This window comes from Nothobranchius furzeri, chromosome 13, assembly GCF_043380555.1.
Source record: "Nothobranchius furzeri strain GRZ-AD chromosome 13, NfurGRZ-RIMD1, whole genome shotgun sequence".
NCBI lineage: Eukaryota > Metazoa > Chordata > Actinopteri > Cyprinodontiformes > Nothobranchiidae > Nothobranchius > Nothobranchius furzeri.
In genome coordinates, this window is record NC_091753.1 from 61,884,375 (window position 1) to 61,909,374 (window position 25,000).

A 25,000-nucleotide genomic window follows, 5' to 3' on the forward strand; every position below is an offset into this window, starting at 1 on the left:
GTATTATTATTCTGAGGATGACTGATTCTATTTCAGAATGATAAAATGATTTTAAGTGAGGATGAATTAATTGAAGCATTTATTAAAATTGAGGCCCATGAAACTGATCCTGTACTTGTAAACATTAGAGAAGCTCTTTCTGAATACGAGCATGTGACTTTTAACACTCATGATTATTTGGATCACAAAGATGATGGGTTTTGGAGTGATGTAGACCCTGATAAGCATTTTTTAAATTATGACCAATGTGAATGTAAATACTATACTGATGAGCAGTTCAAAGGTCTCAAAACTGATGATGCATTCACTATAATTCACTTTAATAGCCGGAGCTTATATAAAAATGTTGATAAGAAAAAAGATTTTCAGTTTAAAGTTACAGTGTGTATTTTTCCTGGTGATAGGGGGCAGTAGATACCGAAATCGTTGCAAGCAATCAGTATTTTTGTGTTGGTGTGAGACTCTATCAAGGGATGCCCGTTAGGGTCAAAAAGCCCCAGGGAGTGCAAACTTTAGCAAAATAACGAGCACATCAGACTCCCTTTCATCAGTGGCAACAAGTGAAGAGGTAAATGTGTAAAACAACAACATTTAAGAATGATGAAAGTTTTAACCATTTGTTACAAATCAGCAAATGCATTTTGTGCTCACGGGCTCCCGTAGAAGGAAACATGGCATCTAATATGGCATCGCTCAGAGACTTAGACCCGCTCCCATGTATTTTAGACCTGATTGATATAGTTATATGTAATGAAGTCGCCAATATTTTTCAATAACTGGACATTATTTAATACATTTTCAACAACAATTTGATGGATATTTATAGAAATTAATAGTAAAAACTACACATTGTCTCTTTAAGAAATGTAGCGATGTGGCTGTGTCTGAAATGTGGTTGGAGGAAGAAAAGGTTTGTGATGTAAAAATAAGAAAGGTGGGCAGAGGAGGGAGGGAGGAGAGTGAGCATGCGCTGACGGCCGATCACCGGACACAGCAGCGTTTGAAGCTGATGGCAGCTCGTTAGCAAACATCCACAAACAATTTAGATGCATTTTTCCCTAATTTAACTACTGACAATGAAAAAATAATCTGGTAAGTATAACTCGCTCAATCTGGAGGTAAGTGAAGGATATTTAGAAAGTTTGTTAAAATATATTGACGAAGTTTTTGAAGTTTTCGTCATGGGTCCAAAGAAATCAGCAGCTGAGGCTGAAACACCTGGAACCAAAAGGAGCCGTCCTCAGGACTCGCCTGAGGCCTCATCTCCCCGGAAGGACGTATTAGAATTATTAGATTCTATAGATAAACGGCTTCTGGGATTTGAGGGGCGACTTCATCTGCTTGAGGTTCTTCACCAGGAGTTTCAGAACCTCCGAACATCTCTGGAGTTCAGCCAGGAGCAGGTGGAGTGGCTCGCTGCTGAGAACGCGTCTCTGCGGGAGTCCGTTTCTTCCCTGGAAGAGGGAATGACGCGGATCACCCAGGACAACAAAACTCTGAAGGAGACGGTTTTGGACCTTCAGGCCCGTAGCATGAGGGATAATCTGGTGTTCGCAGGTCTGCCGGAGCAGGCGGGAGGGGCGGAGAACTGCGAGCAGACAATAAAAAACTTTCTCCAGACCGAAATGAAGATACCCGAAGAAACGGTAAAAAACATCACCTTTCACCGGGTACATCGCCTTGGAGCTAGACGAGTGGACAGCAGAAGACCTTGTCCCATCGTGGCTAAATTTGAACATTTTAAGCAGAAGGATCTTGTTAAAAGTCACGGAAGAGAGCTCAAAGGGAAAGACTTCAGCGTTAATGATCAGTTCCCTAAAGAAATCCTGGATCGGCGCCGAGTTCTCTTTCCGCTGCGCAAAAAGTTTATCCAGGATGGGAAGAGGGCTGTCATCTTGGTGGATAAGCTTTATGTGGACAATAAGCTTTACAAGGAGCGAGGAGTGACTGACTGGCTGTTTTAGCCCAACATCAGGTCAGACATTTATTATTCTTATCAGGATTCACTGGGTTTGATCACGTCAGGATTAAACAGCTGCTAAATCCGTATTCTAGATGATAAGATCACCTGTTCATCACCACTTCACACCCCTGTCACCTTTTCTTTTTAGTTCTTTCTTCATTTTTAACCTGTATCTGTACTTTCCCTTCCTCTTTACCTGCTTCTGTACCTTTACACCTGTATGGCACAACCACACAACTTTCCAACACTGCGTCAGACTCGACACACACACACACACACACACACACACACACACGCATACATGTAACTACATGCACACACACGCACACAAACACATACACATAGATATATTAAATCCACAGCACAATATCATAATTTATGTGTCAAATAATACAACCACAAACACTGTTGGATCTTTATTATTATTATTATTTACTTTTCTGTTATTTATTAACATACTATTTTATACATTTAGATACTTATTCCAACTTATTCACATGAAGGCGTCATATTTTAGCTACTCACACACACATCTATGGGTGCACTAAGATTTGTCTCATGGAACGTACATGGAGCTGGCTCCATAGAGAAAAGATGAAAGATTTTTGATCAGCTAAAGAGAAAGCAAGCAGACGTAATATTATTACAAGAGACTCATAGATCTGCCACATCCGCAGATGAACTTAAAACACCTGAGTTTCCCAGCATGTTCTCTGCCTACTATGACTCTAAGCAAAGGGGTGTAGCTATTTTAATACACAAAAACATCAATTTCACAGTATTGGACACAGTATCTGATCCAGAGGGTAGATTTATAATGTTAAAAATATCTGTACAGAACCAAAGCTTATGTATCGTCAGCATATACTGTCCAAATATGATGACCCTCCATTCTTTCATAATTTTTTCTCTGTACTCTCCGAACACTTGGACTGTCCACTTATACTTGGAGGCGATTTTAAGTTTTGGATGAACTCTTTAACAGACAGGCTCAGTACAGCTGGGACTCAGCGCAATTGGCAATCCACTAACATAGTTAAACAGTACATGAGTGATTATGGGCTTTGTGATGCATGGCAATCTCTTCATCCTAACCGTAGAGAGGATACTTTTTTTCACACGTCCATCACTCTCATTCACGTTTGGATTATTTTCCAGTCAGCAGCTCATTGTTGGCTGACATTCCAGACACTGAGATACATCCCATAGCTGTCAGCGACCATGCTTCGGTTTCTTTAACTTTGGTAAACAAGAAGACAATCCCACCAAACAAAAACTGGAGATTTAATACATCACTGCTTAAAGACGAAGGTTTTATAGAATTTTTTAAAAAGGAGTGGGCTTTATATTTAGAACATAATGACCTGCCTGGAACATCAGCATCTATTCTCTGGGAGGCAGGAAAGGCAGTGATGAGAGGTAAAATAATCTCTTTCTCATCGCATAGGAAAAAAACAGAAAACAAACGTATTCAGGAGTTAGAAGAAATCATCAAGTCTTTAGAGGCATCCACAGAAGAAGAGTCAATGAGCAAATTATGTAAAGCTAAATTAGAACTTCATGGAATTATTGACAAAAAGACACAATTTTTAGCACAAAGACTACGAATAGAAAACTTTGAACATAGTAATAAATCAGGTAAATATTTGGCTAGCCAATTAAAAATGAATAAAGAGAAAACTACCATGTCTGCTGTTAAAGACTCAACCGGGAATATAGTTTATGACCCTGAAAGAATAAACACCACCTTCAGAGACTTTTACCAAACTTTGTACTCACCACAGATAAACCCATCAGATAACGAGATCGATGAGTTCCTTGACAGGATAACACTTCCTAAATTATCAGACAGCCAAGTTACAGTCCTGGACTCGCCACTAACATCAGCAGAGCTCCAGGAAGCCCTTAAATCCATGACGAATAGGAAAGCTCCAGGTCCAGACGGGTTCCCAGCAGAGTTCTACAAAGAATTCTGGATCATTCTGGCTCCAATATTTTTCAGAATGGTGAGGGAAATCGAAGAGAGCAGCAGATTACAGCCAAACATGAACTCAGCCAATATTAGTCTCTTGTTAAAACCAGGCAAAGACCCGGCATTTCCTACCAGCTATCGCCCAATTTCTCTTATTAATGTTGATCTCAAAATAATTTGTAAAGCCCTGGCAAAAAGATTAGAGAAGGTAACCCCCTTCATAATACACCCTGACCAAACTGGTTTCATCAAGGGTAGAAAGTCATCCACAAACTCGCGTAGATTACTTAATTTGATAGATTTCTCTTACAGTAGAAATATAGAAACTAGTTTATTATCTCTAGATGCATAAAAGGCTTTTGATAGAGTTAACTGTAAGTTCTTATTTGCAACTTTACATAAATTTGCCTTTGGGAACTTCTTCATAAACTGGCTACAAATATTATACAGTTCACCAACAGCACGTGTCAGGACGAACGACCAAATATCAGCTAGCTTCTGTCTTCAAAGGGGGACCAGGCAGGGATGCCAACTCTCCCCCTCACTGTTTGCTATCTTTATCGAACCACTAGCGGCAGCAATAGGCAAACAACAGTTATTAAAGGGATGAAGTGTAAGAAAATAGAACATAACATAAGTCTTTATGCAGATGATGTTTTACTCTTTCTCCGGAATTCTCAATCGTCTCTCTCTCATTCAATAGAAGTGATAAACTCTTTTTCAAGAGTTTCAGATTACTCTATAAACTGGTTAAAATCCACAGTTCTACCAATTAATTTCTCTTTTGTCAATTTACTTAATACACAATTGGAGTCAGGGAATATCACATACCTGGGAATTAATGTCTCTCCCAAGTTAGCAGATCTAACTCAACTAAACTACATCCCACTTTTAAAGAAAGTGGAAGATGATCTTGCAAGATGGAAATCCTTACCGATATCACTCATGGGGAGGGTTGCTACAATTAAAATGATGGTCTTACCCAGAATAAATTACTTATTTTCAATGATCCCAAACAAACCACCAGCTGACTGGTTTAAATCACTGGACTCTTCAATTACTAAATTCCTTTGGCAGGATAAACCTCCACGAATTAGCTTAAAAACGCTTCAGAAGACCAAAGACAGAGGAGGACTGGGTCTACCCAACTTTTATTATTATTTCTTAGCCAACAGGCTGCAATATATACCAAGATGGTTGCAAGATAGCCTACTAGATGAGTCCTGGTTAGATATAGAACAGACACTTTGCAATACGATAGAGCTTTCAGACTTACCATTTATTAGCTCAAGCATAAGAAAACATGAAAGCTTCAAAAGTATTAGTATCAGCACCTCTCTGACAGCATGGTGGGAGTATCTAACATGACAGAGTCTTCACTAGTACCATGCAGACACACACCTATCTGGAATAATCCTGACATTTTGCAAAATAATAAAATGATGAACCTTCTGGACTGGAAAAATAAAGGAATCCTATACCTGGAACACATATATGAAGGATTGGACTTCATCCCATTTAATAGAATAGTCTCCCAATTTGGAATAGATAAGAATAGCTTTTTAGAATACCACCAAATTAAATCTGTGGTAAAACAAAAATTTAAGCTCAATAAAATAGAATTACAAACACCAGCAAGGGTATTAGACTTCTATAATCTCAAACCCCCCAAACTACTGTCTAAAGTATATAAGACACTGTCCAAAATAGACGATAGAATAGTAATCCCTATTGAAAAATGGGAGGTGGATCTAACAGTCAGCTTTGACCAGAACTTCTGGTCCCAAACTTGTTTAAAAACTTTTAAAATGATCAGACACCCCAATTTACAATTAATTCAGTAAAAAATTCTACACAGAGTACACTATACAGGTCATCGGATGTTCAAGATGGGGTTTGTGTCGTCTGACACCTGTACACACTGCACAAACAACATTCCTGACAATTACATTCACGCACTGTGGTCCTGTCCACCTGTCCAGGAATTTTGGGGTAGAGTGTGTGAAGACCTGTCAAAGTCTCTGAAATGTCATATCCCAACCACCCCCTCTCTTTGTTTACTGGGAAACCTGGACAATGTCTCGATTGAAACATCTTTGGTTCACGTGGTTCTGACTGCCATATGCATCGCTAAGAAAACTATCCTCTTGAATTGGAAAAATAGAGAAAGTCTCTGCATTAACCAGTATAGAAATCTTTTGTTAGATCATATTACACTTGATATAGCCTCTGCTTCCACTTCAGATGAATCTCTCAGGGCTCCTTTGATCAGTTCCATCACATAGCGAGGGTGGGGGGCCGTTGATGTTGTCCTGCTGGATGGTGTGGGTAGGTGGGTGGGGTGTGTGTGTGTGTGTGTGGGGGGGGGGGGGGGGTGTCTGAGTTTGGAGTATCCGGATGTTCCCTGGAGGTGGGTTCACTGGGGGTGTCTGGGACTGGGGGGCCGTTGCCCCCCTCTGGAGGTGCTTGGGTTGCCTCGGGGGGGGGGGGGGGGGGGGGGGGTGGTGGACTACTGGCGGTTGTGAGTGGGGCCCCTTGGGGATATTGGCGGCAACTATGGGTCACTCCTAGCACCTGCATTGCCCCTGGGTGGGTCTGGGTGGGGGCCTGGGGGCTCGGGGTTTGGGGGTGGCCGGCCCCGTGTCGGGATCTGGGCGGGGCCTTGGGGGTCGGGTCCTGACATGTATTCTGCCGGGAAGAAGGCAGGAACATGCAGTAGTGCCTGGCCCGGGTTCGGGGGCCTCAGGTAGACCTTGGCTCCTCTGCCGTTCCATCACAGGGGAGGGGGAGGTTCAGGAGGGGGAGGACCCAACCTTACCTGGATGTCCCATGTCTTATATATTCTGGAAGTTGTGCAAATGCAGGGATGGGCATAGATATTCTGCTGGGGTGGGGCTGGGTTGGTGCCCTCGGACTCCGTGAGGCTCTGTAATGCTGCTGCTTTGGGCCCTGGCAGGATGGGCTGGGGTCTCCATGCCCTGGGTGGCAGTTTGACAACAGAGGTGCCTATTGGGGCCAGTAGGGGAGCTGGCTCCCCGGAGGGCTAAGCCCAACCAGCCATTCCTCCCCATCCCCGCATATTTCTCTCCTACTGCTCCCTCACATCATCACACAAACATGCACATAGGACCTTGGGGGGTGGGCAAGTCAGGGAGTGCGGGTATGGACCCCATTTCCGCATTCCTGTGGCAACCTGTCCCCCAATTTTATTTGCACCTTATACACTTCCACTGACGACATTCCACACAAACACACACTTAGGGCCTTGGGAGTGAGCACATTCAACGGCATTTGACAGGGGGATATCTCAGCCTCCTCCCGGGTGCCGGTATTCACTTCCAAATTTAAACCGCACTTAGACACCAAGGGCTGAGGGTGTAAGTGGGGTGGTGCAGTGGCATCAGCTGGCATAGGCCGGATGATGCCCGCACTGCCCGCTCACCACAGCCATGGAATACACCTCATGATCACACAACACTATATTGGAGCAGGCGAAGGGAGACTAGGGGTCTTAGCCACCTCTGTTGTTGCTTGGCTTCCTGGGGCTGGAGGCTAGGAGGGAGATCTGGCCGTCTGGTTGGGGTCTGGGGTGGTGGGTTGCTGTGCTCAGCGTTGGGCGGGGGAGCCTGCTCATCAGCACCCCAGCAGAAAGGGTCAAACTCTGGTAACCGGTGATGGTTGTACCCAATGTGCAGCAGTACCGGGACCAGAGTGAATAGGGTGTGTATGAGGAGCATGATTGGGTGTCCGGCATGCATTTTTGTAAGTCTTTGGTTGTATGTGCATGTGTGAGCATGAGGGAGGGAGTGTGTGACTGTGTTTGTGTATGACTGTATATGTCAGGTGGGGCCTTTGACTCCTCCCCTCTCCTGGAACTTCTTTCGATGATATAGATCTTCGTCCCCCATCCCCCTGCCACACCTGGTGTGAGGGGTTGTGCCTTGGTCTGCCTGAGTGTTCGTGGCAACCGGGTCTGGGGGTTTAAGATTCAGGCATCTGCCTGATAGATCCCGGTGGCTGCCTGGTGGGGTCTGGGTCCCTGGGCTCTGCTGGGTCCCCGGCGGGGGTGGTCGCCCCTGGGTCCCGGGTCGCTGGGTCCCGGGCTCGGCCGGCTAGGGGGTGGGAGGCTGCGGGCGGGCCTGAGGGCTTGCCGCTGATGTCTCCCGGGACTCTGCCGGCTGCTGGTTGTGGCCCCCCGGGGCGATCCTCTGTGCCTCTCGAGGGGGGCGGGGGCCTTCCTGGTTGCAGTCTCCTTGGGGTCCCTGTGTTCTGGGGCAACGCCTGGATCTCTGAGACTTGGAGCTCCCCCCGTCTCCTGCGCATCTTTGGGGGGCGGATATGTGGTCCCTCACACTCTGTTGGACGCTCCTATAGAGAAACCTTACATAAACAAGCGTGTGTACACACACAGGTGCTCACATGGTGCTCTCAAAAGTATGGGCTTGGGCACGTTAAACACAGGTCTTAAGACTATGGTGGGCACTTAATGCACTGTGATTTATTATCGTGATTCTTCAGTTAAACAATGTTGATTATATATTTTTTCATCAAGTTGACGCAGTGATAACTTGATCTTGTTGTATTGTTGTTGTGTCCCATTTTTTTGTTCTTTTGCTTTTTTTTTGTCTTTTTCTGCAGGTCTAGAAGCAGACTCTTGTTCATTATTGTTTATTTTTGTGGAACACCCCCCCCCCTCTCTCTCTCTCCCCACCTTTTCTTTTCCTTTCTCTTTCACCTCTGTCTCCGTGTGGTCGGAATTACAAAGCATTCAACAACAATAACAATAAAGTTTTAAGTATCAGGCGTGACATTAAAAGCAGACGCTTTGATGCTCCACCTGAGAGTAAATCTGTAAGGCTTGTTACCAGCATTCAGACATCAATTCTGTTTGCTTCACAGCCAGACAGGACACGGTATAAAAAAAATAGGAAAGGTGGGGGATTGTTTGTGGACAATAACTTTAGATCTAAGGTCATCCACAATAAATCAATCACCATCAATGGAATATGGAATGCTTAACTGGTGAAATTATTACTCCAGAACTTACAAAATTAATAGTAAAGCTGTCCATACAGAACACTTGGATCATGGTTAAGCCATGGTTTACAAAAGGAATTATCAACGCGTGTAAAAGGAAAAATCGTCTATATAGATCGTACATAAAAATAGAACTTCAGAAAATAGAACTTTAGAAAATAGAACTTTAGAAAATAAGTCTTACAAGAACGAGTTGACTGGTATAATTCCATCTAATAAGAAAACCTATCATAAATTACTGGAACAATATAGAAATGACACTCAGGGAGCCTGGAACACATTAACAAAAGACAAGAAAACATTCACATTTCCCAATTTCTTTATAAATGACAATCAAGTCATAGAAAATGAGAAGAACAGTTTAGATGCTGGGAGATACAAAACGTTTAAATTCTCTTTTTTTATAAGATGTTGAGGAAAATAAAATTATTCACTTTGTTAAAAATGTTAAAAACAAAAAGTCAACTGATTGTTTTGATGTCGACATGATGACAGTGAAATAAACTATACATTATGTAATTAAACCATTTACATATATCTGTAATCTGTACTTTTTTACTGGAATTTTTCCAAGAGAAATGAAAGTATCTAAAATAGGTCCAATCTTTAAAAGTGGAAATAAACCCATATATTTTATAACCGCAAACTGATCTCACGTTTATCGCAATTTTCTAAGATCTTAGGAAAACTATTTGTTAATAGGCTTGATAATTTTGTTAATGTCACGTTGTGGGGAAGCTTAGGACCCAAATATGCAGATTACCCAGGATGACTCGAAGCAGGAGTTGGTAAAAGTAAAAATCCTTTTATTTAGGAATGAAAGAACAAAAATTAATCCAAGGCAGCGAGCCAAAAATTCCTGGAACACAGGACACCCAAAGCTCACTTAGAGCACAAAGTCAGAGGAACAAAAGGTCCTGAACACAGGACACCGAAAGCTCTCTTAGAGCACCTAAAACCTAGAGACAAAAAGCTCACAAAGAGCACAAAGACCTGGAGACAAGAAGCTCAGACAGAGCACGAACAAACGCTGACAACAATACAATGGACCAACACCAAACAGAGACAAGACAGGGCTTAAATACACAGGGAGAACAATTAAGGAAACAGGAAGCAGGTGTGTGGAGTGAGGGCTGGAGGGAAGGCAGGTGACAATGATTACCTAAATGGGGAAACAGAACCAAAGGAGGACAGATAAACCCTAAACTATAAACACAAAACTAAACCTAAAGACTGAGGGAAGAAGTCACACACACACGATAACACACACATACACTCACACACACATACACTGAGCTGGGGAGTGGACACACACACACCACGCTGGGGACAAAGAGGCTAGAACTACAACTGGAGGGGCTGAGGATGACTAAATAAACACCGGACCTGAGGGAACGATATGAAGGGCTACAAACAGAAGACACATAAATGAGACGCAGACAAAGGACACATGAGGGCGCTATGAGACACAGAAGGGAATCTAGAGAGGGATGGAGAAACATCAGGAGACACATGAAGGAAGACGCAGACGCAGACCATGACAGTTAATAAGGATAATTTGTTGAGTGAACATCAGTATGGATTTTACTCTAATTGATCCTCTATGACTACTTACCAGGGATGTGTCCAGAAGGCATCCTGATCAGATGCCCATGCCACCTCAACTGGCTCCTCTTACCATGGAGGAGCAGTGGATCTACTCAAAGCCCCTCCCGGATTATCGAGATTCTCATCACATCTCTAAGAGAGAGGCTCGTGTCCATAGGTGAGGGTAGGAACATATCCTATCCCCACCTATGGGCATGAGCCTTTCGTCTCAGCTCTCTTCTTACCACGACAGACCGGTACAACGCTGACCCCTGCAGACGCAGCACCAATCCACCTATCGATCTCATGCTCCGGCTTTCCCTCACTTGCGAACAAGACCCCGAAATACTTAATTCAATTCAATTTTATTTATATATCACAACAAGAGTCATTTTAAACTCCTCGACTTGAGGCAGGACCTCATCCCTGACCTGGAGAAAGCATTCTACCCTTTTCCAATTCAAGACCATGGTTTTGGATTTAGAGGAGCTGATCTCATTCCAGCTGCTTCACACTTGGCTGCAAACTGCTATAGCAAAAGCTGGAGATCACTGTCTGATGAAGCCAACGCGAACACATCATCTGCAAAGAGCAGAGACCTGATCCTTAGGCCACCAAAACAGATGCCATCAACACCTTGGCTGTGCCTAGAAATCCTGTCCATAAAAGTTCCATGGCTCTAGTGGAAGATATAGCTACTGCAATAGATAACACGGAATATGAAGTTTTTATTTATTTGAGTAAGGCCTACATACTATAGACCACTTTAGATTATTAAAAAAATATAAAGGCTTGGTGTCAGGGGATCAGCATATGTCTGGCTGGAAAGTTATCTCAGCAATAGATATCAAAATGTACACATCTACAATGTGGACTCCAGAAAAACATTAATGACACATGGAGTTCCTCAAGGCTCAATTTTGGGTCCAAAATCGTTCATAATTTACATTAATGACCTTTTTGAAGTTTTGGAAAATGCTAGATGCTGATGATACCGGCCTGCACAGATCTGGAAAGGACCCGACACAGCCTCTGCATAGCTGTACTAAAAAGATGGTTTGGCTTAATCAAGCTGTCAATGAATCTTAATAAAGCAAAATACATTATCTTTGGATCACAAAACTCAAAATTTTAACTATGTAGAAATCAAAAAGGTTTTTGGAAATGCATTTTTAGGAGTAACCATTGATAGAAAACTTGAATGGAATACACAAATACACTAAAAATAAAAGTAGCTGAAACGGTTGCTGTTATAGGTCAAGTTAAAATGTTCTTGATAAAAGATCTATTTAATTGTATAACACCCTCATAGTTCCTCACTTAATCTATGGCTCAGAAATATGGGAAAACAATTACAAATCTACCGATTTTCTTACTCAAAAAACGGCCATAAGAGTTGTCTCACAAGCAGATATGCACCAACAAATATGATGTTTGCAGAGTTACAATTGTTGCATGATCTTGTCGACCTTAACACATTGGTAACAGTGTTTAAAGCACACAATAACCTTCTTCTGGGCCGATGGTGGCACAGGAGTTAAGTGCTCGCACCGTAATTGGAAGGTTCCAAGACTCTAGAAGGTGCTATGTCAAATACAGGCCATTTACCATTCTAATATACAGAAATTCTTTGAATTTTTAAGAAAACAAAAGCTGGAACTAATGAAAAAGGTCGTATTTCTGTAAGAGGGGTTCATTTATGGTGTAATGATAATAGAGGGTAAATTGGGTTAAGTAAATTGATTGGAAAGCTATTTATATTATTACCACTACTTGCAACCAATAAGCTGTGATACTCTATAAATAGAATATCACCTTGCCTGGTCTTTATTGTGTTTTAGTCAGAATATTCTAAGATTCTTTTATTCATTAAGGGATCGTACACACTCCGCATTGATTCAAGAAACAGTCAGGTTTATAAACAAAATAAGAATTTATTTTACAAACACTTAAGACTTGACAAATTGTTTAAACTATTATTTACTGTGAGTGGATGCGAACTAAAAGGTTGGTGTCTGGAACCCATGTGTGAATATAATGTATTCAGAGTCAGAATCGTTAGAAAGCTGAGTTCTGGGTGGAGAGAATTTGGTTTGCAAATAAGCTAGAAAGATGTTATTATCAGAACCACATTCAGACGCTATCTGTGTGTCTACATTACACCGGATTCGGAGACCCCCTTGTGGATCCAAAAGGGAGAGGGGTCGGATGACCGCTGGCACCGGAGGGCTGTAGAGTACCAAGGTACCACCTTTCAGTCCAGAGATGTCTCCCCGGTCACGACAGATGGATGAAACCGAGTGTCTTAAAAATAACTCTGAAGGAGTTTTGAGTCAGCTTAGTTCTGCAGGTGCGAAAAAGGTTTAAGAAGGTTTTGACAGACGTGTCAAAAATCCTTGTGGTTCCAGAGGTTATGCAAAAGATGGCCGGTCTAAAGCTTTTCCTCTAAAACACTCGAACTGTTAAGCTGTTCAAACTGTTTTGTCTGAAGTTGAACTGAGGGAAAAACCAGAGTGAAACTAGTTTTAACGGATTGGTGTTATCTTGAATAGCCAACCAGAAGTTGGCACGTTTGAGGATGTTACCAAGCATCTCAGATACACCCTCTGTGATGGAGGTTATGAATCTAGGCAAAAGGTTAACTTGCGTTAACTTAACTTTACTTGTGAATGCAAATGTTATGACTTCATCCAGTAAACATACTAAAACAATCATTGAGCACAGATTAATGAACATTTCATTATTTATAATTATAAATAAAAGTTCATTCAATGATTATTTTTAATTATAAAATCGTCTTTCTTCTTCTTCTTGGAATAAAGGAGTTTATTTTAAAGAGTTCCTCTGTGATGGACCTTGGAGGACAAAATGTTATTGTTTATGTTTTATTATCTCTGCAGTCCAGCTGGTAGGAGGAAGTAGGCTGTGATTAAAGAGACTATGCGTAGACTCCCAGACTCCTGTAAGGGGAAAAGATACTGTAGTATGCGTCATAGCCAGGGTAAGTTGACCTGGCTGTGCATTTAACCTGTGCGATCTCAAAATCAGGCCTTTTGTGACGTTACATCTCCCCCCTTTTACAGGGTCACGGTGGTCCGAAAGAAACCACCAGGCGTTGTACCATCCCAGAGGCCTGAAGGACTCCATCGAGGAATGGCAGATGTTATGTCCCAGTTGAAGGCAGAAGGAGTGAGGAAGCATTCCCCACACCGGTGAACAGTCACAGATCAGGTCTTTACGAAGTGATTAAGTCAACAATCTGTAGATCACTTGTATATCCCCGTGACGGGAAGAATTTCAACTGCAATTGATCATTTGTAATTCCTTGAAGTGATTATTTCAAAAAGGATAAATGAGCTCTGTGTCTCCACACAGCGTAGTCCACAGGTAGGAAGAAGAAGAGTAGGGACCGGACCAGGCCCCAGACGAATGATTTTGATGATCAGCTAAAAAAGGTGTACACTTCATTCAAATTCATAAATGTTTAGCTCTGGATGAAAACATAAAGAATTAGTGTTCAGCGTTTGTTGTAACCGATCTGCATACGACTTCATCAATTAAATAATTATATGATTTAGTTGTAAATACATTATAAATATATTTCTATTGCATCACTGGATTTAGGTGAAATTGCTCATAAATATTTGATTTTTTTAATTCACTTTTCAATTTTTTTCTTTGTATTTCTATTTCTCCTGATACAACATGTGGTTATAAAGTCTGTTTGTTTTTCTTGTAAAGGAGGATGTAATTAGGCTTCGGCATAATAAGTATGTACTGTTTGGTCTTGTATTATAATGTTTCTCAGTTGTAGATGGGACATTACCAAACCATGAAACCACCTTCCCTCTTCTGTCTGTATTATTTCCTTCACTTCCTCATCTCCTTGTCTGCTTCCCTATCTTGTTCTCATTTCCTTTCATTTCAGGTTTCATCAGCGGGGTGGGGGCTTGAGCAAAGGTTATTACCTGGGCAGCAGTAGCTCAACAGGTTGACCGGGTTGTCCAGTAATTGGAAGGTTGCAGGTTCAATCCTGGCTCTGTCCAGAGAATTCTGCTGTTGTGTCCTTGGGCAAGACACTTAACCCACCTTGCCTGCTGGTGGTGGTCGGAGGGGCCGGTGGCGCCAGTGCTCGGCAGCCTCGCCTCAGTCAGTGTGCCCCAAGGCAGCTGTGGCTACATCGTAGCTCATCACCACCATTATATGAATGTGTGTGTGAATGGATGAATGATATACTGTAGTGTAGGGCTGCAACTAACGATTATTTTCATAATCGATTAATCTGTCGATTATTTTTTCGATTAAACAGTTTGTTATTGTTTAGCTATTTAACCTATACAAGTGATGAATACATTTCAGTTAAGAAAAAGAAAAACATAGGAGAATTGTGCAGTTCACTGCAATCTATTTTATTGCACATGAACACAGTCAGCGGTGTAAAATGAGCTAAACAGTGCAAAATATCAGTCCAGAATAATTTTTTGGCATCAAAATATGAGGTTAATTCCATAAAAAATAATGTAGAATCTAGAATAGAGTTTGTAAGTGGTATGCATTGCTGGGGGGTGAGTGTCTTGTTCCCCATGTAGTTGTCCATCATTGCTTGTTTTTTCTGCATAAGAAACACAAATAAACTGAAATAAGTACACACATAAAATAAAGCAGCACACACACTACAACACTAAATCAATATTATATTATTTGAATTAATTAACAATATACAGTGATCATTTATTTCGACAAAAATGTAACGAGAACATTCTTATAAACAGACATGCTAAATATGGCAAGCGCATGATACACAACACGGAGATTCACGATTGCATCTAGTCAATCAGAAGTAGAACACCGTAGACTGACGCGGCAAAAAAACATGTTTAACATCCACTATAACGAACTCAGCTAAAACACTAAGTCCCAAATTTGATCTGCGTGTAGTGATGGACCACTATATTTAGTTTATTTTCTGTTACTTACCGGGCTGGCGCTGTCAGAGTCCAAGCCCCCAGGCCGGGCTCTCCCAGCTGACCGGCTTCTGTCTCGGACCATTACCCAGCATGCCCCTCGCGGGGATTCCCTCCACGTTGCACCTGCGTCATCCATGTCTATATATGGAAGACGCCACACCGGCTCTTCACTCAGTCATCGTTCCACCGTGTTCCATGATCAGAGTATTCAGAAGCTAAGACAGTTAAACCTCCACCTTTCTAACTCAGACCTCATCCTTCCGTCAGCCTTTTCAGCACCGCTTGCAGCCAGCAGTCTCTAATAAAGCTCGTACTCCCGAACCCAGTCTTCGAGTCTGACAGGATGACTGAGTCCATTAATCCAGCGGAGTTCGAGCAGGTGAAGAGGAAGTTGGAGCAGGTTGTTAGCGAGAACGTTCAGCTCCACGCCCTGGTCGACCAGCTTAACACCAGGCTGAACTCCCAGACCGATCTCTCCCTGCAGATGTCTACTGCCGTCACGGCACTCCAGCAGCAGGTTCATGCGCTCCAGTTGCAAGCCCTCACTCCACCAACGGGAGAGCCACACTTCAGTCTCCCGGTGAAGTGGAATGGAGAGACGGGGAGTCCAGACGGTCTGCTTGCTACCCTCGACATGCAGTTCGAGTGCCACCCAGGACGCTTCCCCACTGCGCGCTCTCGGGTGGCACAGCTCACCTCCCTGCTCTCCGGACGAGCGGCAGAGTGGGCTGCTGCGCTCTACAACTCCAAATCACCGGAGTGCAGCGACTACGCTGCATTCGTGGCCGCTCTCAGAAAGACTTTTGTTCCACCCAGCAGCGAAATGGGGGCAGAGACACGACTCCTAAAACTCTGCCAGAAGGAGCGCTCTGTGTGCGCATATGCGTCGGAGTTCCGCACCATCTCCGCCAAGCTGCGGTGGGATGACTCTGCCCTTCGAGCCGTCTTCTTGGAGGGACTGGCAACCTACATCCGGGATGAGATGGCGGGAAAGGAGCTACCCCAGACCCTGGATGAAGTGGTGGACCTGGCGTTGCGCATGGATCAGCGGGTTTTGGTTCGGCCCAAGCCTCTCATTCGCCCATCCAGGGCGCCTGGACTTTTTCCTCGTCCCCCCACGCTTACTCCCGGACCCGTTGCCACTGAGGAGCCCATGCAACTGGGCCACCTTCCTCCGGAGGAGAGACAGTGAAGGTGGCGCGAGGGCCTCTGCGCCTATTGTGGTTCCCCCGACCACAGACGCATGAACTGCCCCCTCCGTTCGGGAAACGAAGGAGCCCACTGAGTCTCGGGGTCGCTCAGCCTGGGTCACTTCCAACCCCTGCCCTTTCCAATCGGCTCCTTCTGCACGTCACCCTCCAATATGGCATGTGTGGATGTTTGTGCACGCGCTTGTGTTCTGTTATATAGCAAACAGAAAAGTCTGCTGTGGAGAATAATCATGCAGACCGACTAGAAACAACATCTGAATAAAACATCCTGCGTGATTGAAGTTTGACCCAGGCAACAGGAGAAGAGAGGGGCTGAAGTGAATCTGCTCTGGATGTTTTCTGGCTCATTTAAAGTCAGATCTGTTCTTGTCCAGTTTGTTCTGCCCCACAGCAGAGGCAGCTCCCATGGCCAGACCTGGGTTATTCGCAAGGCCTACAAGCAGGACTTCTACATCCACATGATGGAGGAGAGCTACAAGCTGTGGACTCAGCTGGAGGAGGAGGCAGGTGTCAAACTGTACAGGTATGCAGTCAGCAGAAAAGCAGAGTGAACAACCTATTAACTGAACATGGCACAGAGCTTGGCCAGACGTATAGATTTGTCACATTCAAGGTACCATGTTCGCACAAGAGCAGCAACTCAATATCCTGGAGCCATAAATGCATGACTGTCTCATTTCCTGCAGCCTCCCTGAATCACCCGCCGACAGCTTCCATACCTCTGGATACGGAGCTGGGTCCTGTCTTTATTTCTTCATCTTTCCAAATCCATGATGTTCATTCATGGAGGCGAGACAGACGTGTGTGTTTATGAATACAACCGTGATGGAATTATGTGCAGCCTGCCTGCAGCACCTGAACACATTGCCCTCCAACAGCCATGTCTGGTCTTTATAGCAGAACAAATAGATTCATCATGAGTGTCTCAGGGTAATCATTTGTAAAACCAAGATACACCCACTTTATGTTCCCAGTAAACACCATTTGTCTCCGTCTCCTGCTCATGATTGACTGGTCGGACCCACGTTGGTGGGAGAAGCTGTTTGCTCCTTCAGCTGCAGATGCAAATGTGACACAAAGTCACAAAAAGCATGAGCTGCGTTAAAACCAGTCATTCAACAATATCTTGTTTTTACTTTCCCCACATGCAGGCTGTGTTCGTGCATTCACCAGCTGATGCATTGCCACCAGTCAGGCATCATCGCAGGTTGGCTGGATTAAGTAGTTTATATTTATGAGCCTATATTCACTCTGATGGCTTTTTCTGCCTCCGTCACACTCTCGTAAACACACAAGCACACAAAGAGATGGAGTCATGAAACTCTGTGACAAACGGCTCTGGCCTTCAGCTGTGTGTAGGTGGTTGTTCCTTATGTCTGCTGACAGACCAAACAGTCTTTAGAGATCACCTCAGGCTGAGGTCAAGTCCATCATCCATCAGTCTGTTGAGCTTTACACCTGAGCGGCTGTAGCGAGCTAGCTGTGTGCTAATTGTGTTGTGGTCTTTTTCTTCTTCCGGCTCTTGGAGGGTGCAGACGCTTTTTTTTCCTCCTCTCCTCCATACCTTATCCTCAAGGCCTTTGTCTGTCTGCGTGTGCTGGGTGCACGGCTGCTTCTGCATTTTTCTGGAAACTGAAATTCACTTAAATGGATATCGTCAGTTGGTCTCTCAACGCGATTGATAAAGTTTTTTCAACGATGAGAACGGGAGAAGGGGCTCCCGGATGCCCCGCCGGGACAGACCCAGTTGGACACATCATGGATTCCTGGAAACAGTGGAACCTGATTTGTTTATCTCAGCTGTCTGTGGAGGACTCTGAAGACGTGTGGATATTCGTGGTGTTGGTGTCGGGTTTCCTGCTCATTGGCCTTGGGGCTACCTGGCTTACCGGAAAATTAACGAGCTGTCGAGGAATATTGGCCTGATCCCGGAGCTCAGAGATGGTTTGCACCGCGCTGTGAATTCACAGACTCACATAATTGTCAAGATGAACCGTAAGCTTGGAACTTTGGCCGAGATTCCTTATTGGCACAAAAGATGGATGCCATCAAGGAGAGAGTGGACGAATCAGCATGGATTGGGATAGATTAATGTCCATTATTGGAATTTTGAGAGGTTGAGGACCAACAAACTGTAAGACAGAGAGGAAATTATCTCTGTCTGGCCCCAAAACAATTTCTAATCGGAATCTGGCGCCCTTGAGCCTGGAAGGCTCCAACGAAAACTCCCCCTCAGAAGATATGTGGAATGTGCCGTCGCTATGGCAACTCAACTCTGTCTCCTTTCCCAGCCTGGGCGGGGCTGCGGGAAGGCTGCTGAAACATTCCACGGCCACTGCAACTCTCAATGCCCCCCCCCCCCCCCCCAATCCACACTGAAGTGACATGCGCTGCTTATCATGGCGGCAGGAACTGAAGTAGGGATAGTCCCAACCCACCACCCCACCTAGTGGACACTTATGTTGTGTTGTCTGAAGTCTGTTGCATATCTGTCTGAGGTGTTTTTTTGCAGAGCAAAGCTGCCCTCCTGGTGGAGGGTAACTCTGAAGTGCCTTTTTTCCCTCCACCTGAACCAATCCTCATGTAACCCTCTTATCTCTATTAAGGTAGCACGACTCAGGGTTGCGAATGACCACAGTCACTGATTCTTCTCATGTGCCTTGCCCATGTACAGTATGTCTGATCTCAGAATTGTGTGTACTGAAACTCTAATTTCCCTCTGGGATTAATAAAGTATATTTGATTTGATTGATTAGATTTTGATTGGTCTGTAGAGCTACACTCAGCTGAAAGGTCAGCCTGTGTTAATAACAGTGCTCACAGCTTTCTGTTTCCATGTTTTGATCTGATCTGAACCAGCATCCTGCTAAGAGACCGGGGGGGTGTTCCAGACAGGGAGATTTTCCCAAAACCAGGCTTTCTTTTGAGAATCCCGGTGTAACCTCCCCTAAATCCATTTTATGGACATAGCCTGAAACCCCTCCCAGTCACCATGGTAACACATGCTGGAGAACAAACCCGCTCTGTGGCAGGCTAGCAGCTAGGCTTACTGATGCTTTGGATGAGGCATAAGTCACTTTTTCTTGTGGGTGGCTGGCAGCTACAAGGTGGTGAATTAGCGCCACCGCTGGCCCACAGCAGTAGCAACAGCTGCAGCTTTGTACTTGATGGCAAAATTTAAAAAATAAATGTGGAGTTTAAAGTTTTAAAATAGAGTTCTAATTGGATTTACATCTTGACATTTTTGTATTTAAGCCTGTTTGCAGCCAGGAGTGTTTCATTCCTCTGATGTTCCCCCTGATGTAGGGCTGGGCAATAAATCGAAAATTTATCGGTATCGAAATTTCTGAATCTTATCGAGATAATTTTTCCCATGTCAATACATTTGATAATAAAAATGAAAAGATGTGTGTAGATTGGCAGCGTTCATGTCCTTTTATGAAGCTGCGCCACCTTGAGTCACGTAAAAATGTGACTCAACATGATCCGTGTGACAGCCCCATCTAGTGGACAACTTTTGTTTCTGCGCATAATTGTAGTTATCGTCCATTTATTGTTATCGGGGTGAAATCCTCAATTTATCGTGATATTGTAATGAATCAAAAGGGTCATTTTTCACCATCGAATTGACACAGTAACCCTTCATACACGCCAGATCTGCAAAGTCAAGGTTACACCAGCTGGAGGATTCAGACGCACAAATCGACCTTTTGCTCACTTATAGCTCTTCATTGCAGATATATGTAAACTGGCAAGGTCTCCCGCAAAAGCCTTATCTCTCTGCGTAAAACAACAAGATGTTTAAATGAAGTGTTCAATCTGTGCTTAAATTAATGAAGTTTAAATGAATATTGCTCTTAAAATGATCCATTGCAGATCTTATGATTAGTATGTGTTTGACTTAACAAGTTAGTCATTATCTACACTCATACACATCTTCATAAGATACAAATTAAGGTTAAGGTTCACCTTACATAACGTTTAAAGATTCTTATTCACAGTGTTAAGAATCTTGTATCTGAAGGAAGGCGTGGCTTCCTGAGGAAGGTTATGGTAAAGCCTTACAGACATGGCACGTTCTGATTTGCCAGAATGGCCAGAAACCATAACAAAGTGGTTTGTTAAAACAAGAATTACTTCCCGAGTAGTTCAGTTTCTAGCAGAGTTCAGAACCGGCCAATTCGGAACAAGCATTCTTGAGACATCTCTTTTGACCTACAGTCAAAAACCAGTTTGCATGCTGCGAGCTGGCACAGCCAGACGGCTCCCAATAAGACACATCCACTTTGGATGCAAACAAGCATTCCAGCTACTGTTGTGAACTGGAGACATCTCAAGACTGGACGGGTTAGGGCTAGCTCCCGGTGCCGTGAGGTCTGCCCGACTTCTGACAGTCCGGATCTTTGGCAACCTCTCGGAAACCGGGGCCCACTGGACTCGTACACTGATGTGTCACTCGGAAGCTGATGTCTCTCATATACTACTCCAGGTGCTTAAATTCACGGTTTCAAATAATGATCTTTCGGGTACCTACGTTAGAGAGAAGCGTTTCCTGCAAGAGTTCTTTTGGCTCTCTTTTGAAATTTGGGTTCTCGTCAGTCAACTCAGTCGAGATCAACACAGTTTGACACCACGTTGATGAGCTTCACAGAGAATACCCGTCCCTGCATAAACAAGTACTGCAACAACGGTGTGTATTGAAACAATTGGGCGAGTGAATGCCATACTATGGTAGTACTCAACACTCATAGTAACATTTTGCGTAAAACAACTTCTGCTGTGAATGAACTGCGTTCTTTCGTGAAGGTTGATTATGCTCATGCTCAGATACTGACCACTTGCCTGTCCAACTACGGTTGGGACGTGAGCATCTCTGTTTACGCCCTCCTCATGGGGAGGATCCCTCTGTACCTCGTGTCCCTGGACATGGTCCGGACTGCCCTTACTAGAGCAACAAAGGGTGATGTGACTGCCCTTCAAACTCACTTGGCTTTCTCGTTGGGCAGTGCTATCCCGTTACGAGTCGATCCTGCCACCAGGGAGCTAGCATTCATCATCAACTTACCTATCGTGTCCCCAGGGGACATCTATAGACTGAGGGATGTGGTCAATGTGGGAATTGGGTTGACAACACTCACGTCAAGTTACATACGCCGCCGGTCGTCAATGACACGCCGGACATCCGTTTGGTTCCAGATCTGTGCGTGTGCTCTCTCACTCGTAGCCTTCACTTCTTGCTTCCAGGTACCCCTTTTCTACATGACATAGCCGCGGATCTGTGTGGTATAGGTGAGTTGTCTGGAGATTCTGAATGTCCTATGACCGTGACTCTGCGTTCGCACGTGGCTCGAACTACGGCTGTTGTTGTTGGTCGGCGCTGGTTGTTAACTCCCCCGCCCATGAAGCCGACGTTTTCTATGATTGACATGGCATGTCCACTCGAGATGAGCTTACATCCCATCATAAAATGTTGCCAGTTATGAGCTACTGATTATTTTGCTCTTCCATTCTTGATAAAATTTTTGCTCAAAAGCTTTGATTTTCCCATTCATATATTATAGGATTTTGTTTATTTTGTTCTTTTTGCGACACTTTTCCAGTCCGGTGATTTTAGGCCGTATCACCCAGCCCTACCCTGATGTCAGCGTTATTAATAAGTATAATTATAAATCAGCTTTTGTCCGAGACGGACCCATATCATTAACATGCTGTCCTCGGAAGGGGTCAATGTGCTCTTCACTCCCTCGACCTCCCTCCCACCTGTGCTTCCACAGCAATGAGTGCATGAGGCTGCTGCTCTCTCTGGGGGAATAGTGTCCCAGACTGGTTTTGACAAAAATAAGAACTGAATCTGCTTTTCTTTGTGTGACAAATGCCATCCTGGTAGCCTCTGACTCCGGGTCACCTGTTCTGCTCCTTATTGGACCTTTCTGCAGCATTTCATACAGTTGACCATAACATTTGTTGGATAGACTTGAGACTTGGGTGGGGCTTAGGGGGTACCCCACTTTAATGGTTTTGCTCTTATTTGTCAGAGTTTTTAAGCTTCAGTTTTGTGACTGTTCTTCCCCATGCCTCCCGCTTCTCTTGGGAGAGCCGCATGTGGCCCCAAAGCCATAATTTGCAGACACTCGGTGTAGTGAGTCTAACCAAAGGCTTAATCTGACTAACAACTGGGTCTGACTTATGACTGGGTTTGACTAATGGCTGAGTCAGTCTAACCTCTGGTTCTAACTAAAGGGGTGAGTTCAGGGACGAAATTTTGATTTCAGAAGTGGGGGGGACACAGCAGGCTTGTGCGGATTTGGGGTGGGGGGTGTTATGTAAAGACCCCTTGACACATCACGTGCCCATCTCAATAATTTTTCCATCCTCATATATATATATATATATATCAAAGTAAAAAAATGTACAACTCTATTATTATTTTTATTTATTATCATTATTGAAGTGCAGTTTTGGCTGTTGACAATGGATAGGCCATTGTATTTATTGTTTTGGGTCTTTTTTATTGTTTTTGGTGCAACATTTTCTAACAGGGAGTGAGATTCCTTTTTTATTCAATTTTTGTTTGTTATTTTTATTCAATTAGAAGTTCTGGTTCTGGACATTTCAATGTTAAATGAAGGTTTATTTGTTGCATTTTAAAGAGTGTACTTGCATTATTATGATATATTAACATTATATTAGTGGTTATTTTGGTCTAGATAATGTTGACAATGATATCGTTTATCATCAACAATTTGTTGGACAAAATATCGTCCAGCAAAATTTGTTACATTCCCAGGCCTAGTCAAAAGTATAAAAATTATTTATACATAAACGGTCCCTCCTGAGATCTGGCCGTTTGTTCATTTGCTGTGTTAGAGGACATGCTGAACTAATGTTTTACACATGATCATCACCCTAACATTTGAGTGTATAAAAACATATTAAATATGTTTTTTTCCCTTAAAAGTGTTTAAACAGTTGTTGCATTTCAACACACAAAAAAATAAATGGAAAAAATAAGATAAATCTAATGAAAAGAGTACATCTTTGACATTAAGCTTAAAAAAATCTGTTGACGATGATGATACTGTTCATTTTTCAGAGCTTTTTAATGTGAACATATACATTGCAATAGATAAGTTTACAATAAAGTTAAATGATAAAAGTTTTGAAGTTACACTTCTACTACTACTAGTAATAATAATTATGATGATAATAGTAATAATAAAAACATAATAATTATAATAATACGAATAAATTGTGTCTGAGGAGTCAGTTATGTGGAGGAGATGAGTTTGTAAAAGTTAGTTTTGAGTATGTTTGTGAAGGAGGAGGTGAGTCTGAGCTTAATGCAGGTCTGTCACATGTCCAACTTACGTTTTGACTTTGAAAGAAGTCTCTTATCCACTTTTCGTTTTCTTGACATGCTGCCTCCTGGCTGTGCCTAACTACCAAAGACTCACAAATGAACACTTATTCAAATGTTATGTAATGGAAGCTGAGCTGAGCTGATATTACACAGCGTCTAGTTGACGATGTGACTCAGTACCGGTGTTCCCTAGCGGCTCCAAACTAGCAAAACAACGTGAGCACGTTCTGACTGTTTCCAACTTGAGTGACAGCAGCAACAGCCAATAATACGTTAGCAAGTATCAGCAGAGCCAGTAGATTAGCTTTTGGGCGGGTCTAATAGTAAACCGGTTTCCGTTTCGGTCCTAGTGCTCAACCAAATCCTTTTAATGGAGCGTAACATTGTTTTTGGACAGAAAAAAGTGCAGGGGACCAAAACTGCCTTTTGAAAAAGTGGGGGGGACATGTCCCACCCGTCCCCCCCCCCAAATTACGTCCCAGGGTGAGTTGTAAATTTGTGTGCTTGCACCTTGGTCTGTATTCTCAGACAAACTGGACTGCTGGTTATGGGACCAGAGACGAGTGACGACTACCAGCTGATCAAGACAAATCTACAAAACAACAACATTCCAACGGTGATCCTGAACCGTGACAACTTCAACCAGCACATCCCTGGTGTGAATCTCTCTGAGGGACATGGAGCCGTGGTGGAAGTAACAGCTGGACTTCTGTATGCGGACCGGGCTCTGAGGACCGTACAGGTACAGCAGCAGTTAGATTCTGGATTTTTTTCAAAACACCTGAGCCATCTTCTCTTTAGTTTGATCAGTGTGCTGTATTCTAAATCAAGCGCAACTTATTCATTTCATGTGCTGAACTGATCTCCGTTCGGAACAAACGATCAGTATCTAAGAGTGTGAGT

The 25,000-nt window shown here is 43.4% G+C and overlaps 1 protein-coding gene across 5 annotated transcripts in view; it reads left to right on the forward strand.

The window, feature by feature from the left end:
- pipox (pipecolic acid oxidase) overlaps positions 1 to 25,000 on the forward strand; it is an 83,706-nt gene that overhangs the window by 24,457 nt on the left and 34,249 nt on the right. Inside the window, exons 1-3 of one of the 5 annotated variants that reach the window (XM_070543740.1) lie at positions 8,689 to 13,560; positions 13,643 to 13,790; positions 24,626 to 24,839. In XM_070543740.1, coding sequence (XP_070399841.1) covers positions 24,645 to 24,839 — 195 coding nt within the window. In that variant the 5' untranslated portion in view covers positions 8,689 to 13,560; positions 13,643 to 13,790; positions 24,626 to 24,644. Of the gene's footprint in view, positions 1 to 8,688; positions 13,791 to 17,065; positions 17,261 to 24,625; positions 24,840 to 25,000 lie in introns of those variants that run through there. The other 4 variants (XM_070543742.1, XM_070543741.1, XM_070543739.1 and 1 more) reach the window with 4 other exon arrangements.